We start from the raw sequence: 2,300 nt of genomic DNA, 5'->3' as shown, positions 1-2,300 counted from the left end.
ACCTGCCAAAACCACTTATGTCATGGCAGCCAAGAAGGACAGATACAGCCAGACAAGACAGACAGAAGGCGAGGTACTCCTCCAGGTCATTGCCCAACAGTTCCCATCTCCTAACAGCTTGTCAGTATGAATTAGTGCTGACTGATGAGACAGAGCCACATTGATCCAATCACCTTTCTCATTCACGAGCCTTTGAGGGGACACCGCAGAACAAAGCCATGGCAACACCTATGGCTGAATTCTATTAATTTGCTTCTGTAATTCAAATGTCTCAAAACTGATGGTCGGCAATCTCTTGACTTCTGTTCAAATTCCTTCATGGTCTTTTGCAGTTAGTAAATTTAATTTTTACCTACTAGCGAAGTTGTTTCTTCTACAACTTGGAAGTCTGAGCAGTGTGTCTCCAATGGCCATCTTCAGACTGAAGTTTGTTTGTTTTTGTTTTTTGGAGACAAAGTCTTGCTATGTGATTCAGGGTGGCCTTGTCCTCACTATGTATCTTAAGCAGGGCTGAAACTTGTATTGATCCTCCTGCCTGAGCCTCCCAAGTGCACCACCATGCCAGGCTCTCATACTCGAGTATTAAAACTTCATCTTGACAATCTGCTTTGTTGTTGTGACCAGATTATGTCACTAAAATCCATGTCATTGGCTTGGAAAGTTGATGTATGATACTACCACCAACTGAAGGTGAAACAGTGGTCAGTAGTGTATCACTAGCTTCTAAATGTAGTGACCAGGTGCTGACTGCAGTCCATGGCAATGACCCTGAAGCCCTAGCTGCCTTGCTATTTTATTTGTAGTGCTTTCTCTTGCGGTTGATGTCTGTTACATGCAGTTTGCTGTCTGATCTGATACCTTGAGCTTTCATACTTATCCTGTGGATCACTGCGAAGATTTTTAGGTGTTTCAGCTCTGACCTGAAGATTGCCACAACAGCTTTCCAATATTTCCTCCACTTCCGCCGGTTGGGGTTGGCGCCTCTTTCTCTGCTGCAGTGATTTTCTTTACAGTGTCAGACGGTTCCCCCCAGCGCCATGCTGGCCACTAGACATTGCTCTGAGACCACAGCCTAGCTCCGAGAGCCAGCAAGCACAGTGGTAGGACAATTGCACAAGGCCTTCCGCTTTTCTGAACCGAGACCATACACTACCAATTTGTTCTGCACCGTCTGCTGCTCACACAGTAATTGCTTTCAAATGAGAGTAAAATGCACACATTCAAACACCCATGCACTTGACACCTACAAATGGGCGCACCTGGCATCAGTGCCCACGGCCGTGTCCTGTTCCTCCTCGAACACCCTACATCTGTCGTCTGTCACACATTTACACTTTGGGGCTGGATTCTTTCCACACAGATTACAAACCTCGTCCAGGCGGTGCCTATTACTGACGTGTCAGTCACAGTATGCCAAGGTGCTAAGGGTACGGGGTTGGTGGTTGGCACGGGTGGGTTTTCCTGCACTGGCATCATCTTCAGGGTTGTCAGGCGGTGACCTTGGGCCGGCGCTGAGATGTGGTGCGGGTGTCCTGCATCTGAAGCCCTTAGAGAGGCTGACCCAGCTCGGCTGGGCTCAGCTCCACCCCTGTCGGCTCAGCTAGGCTCGGCTGCACTTGGTAGGGCTTGGCTCCGCCCTCTCTGGTCCACAGGGTTCGGCTCTGCCCAGGCGCTCGCCCTGTCTGACTGGGTTCGGTCTGTCTCCATCTCTCTCCGATCCGCCCCTCTCGGCTCTGCTCTGCTCGGCTGCGCTCGGCCCTCTCGGCTCGGCTCCTCTCAGGTTCAACTTCTTTCGGCTCGGCTCCTCTCGGCTTACCTTCTTTCAGCTCGGCTCGGCTCGGCTTCTTTCGGCTCGGCTCGGCCCGGCCCCGACCAGCTCGGCTCCTCTCGGCTCAGCTTCTTTCGGCTGGGCTCGGCTCGGCTCGGCCCGGCGCCGCCCAGCTCGGCTCCTCTCGGCTCAGCTTCTTTCGGCTCGGCTCGGCTCGGCTCCGCCCCAGGCGCGGGGGGCGGGGAGATGGCGGGCGGCGCCGCTGGAAGTGACGCGGCGAGGGCGGGGCTGTCCAGGGTAGCCGCCGCCTCCGCCGCCTGGGCCGGGAAGCGATGTAGGAGCCGCCAGGCCGTTCCCCGCCCTGCCTGGCCGGAGCCCCGCGGGCCGCCGCCGCCACCGCCGCCGCCATGAAGAAGCAGTTCAACCGCATGAAGCAGCTGGCCAACCAAACCGTGGGCAGGCGAGTGCGCCGGGCGGGCCTCGGGGTCGCGCCCAGGCCGGGGGCGGGGAGGGGAGGGAGGCTGCGGACCGG

At 55.7% G+C, this 2,300-nt stretch overlaps 1 protein-coding gene across 7 annotated transcripts in view; it reads left to right on the top strand.

Annotated features, from left to right (window-relative positions):
* Positions 1-2,064: 2,064 nt before the first annotated feature.
* The window catches only part of Arhgap17 (Rho GTPase activating protein 17), an 81,252-nt gene continuing 81,016 nt past the window's right edge, over positions 2,065-2,300 (top strand). For all 7 annotated transcript variants that reach the window (XR_002821145.1, XM_023715430.1, XM_023715624.1 and 4 more), the window contains exon 1: positions 2,065-2,228. Coding sequence is in view for 6 of the 7 variants with exons in the window: in XM_023715430.1 (XP_023571198.1) it covers positions 2,176-2,228 (53 nt within the window). In the remaining variant the exon portion in view is untranslated. The remainder of the gene's footprint in view (positions 2,229-2,300) is intronic.

This window comes from Octodon degus, unplaced genomic scaffold, assembly GCF_000260255.1.
Source record: "Octodon degus isolate 3935 unplaced genomic scaffold, OctDeg1.0 scaffold00001, whole genome shotgun sequence".
Taxonomy (NCBI): domain Eukaryota; kingdom Metazoa; phylum Chordata; class Mammalia; order Rodentia; family Octodontidae; genus Octodon; species Octodon degus.
Note: the sequence above shows the minus strand (reverse complement) of the source record. Positions and strands in the feature narration are given on the sequence as shown.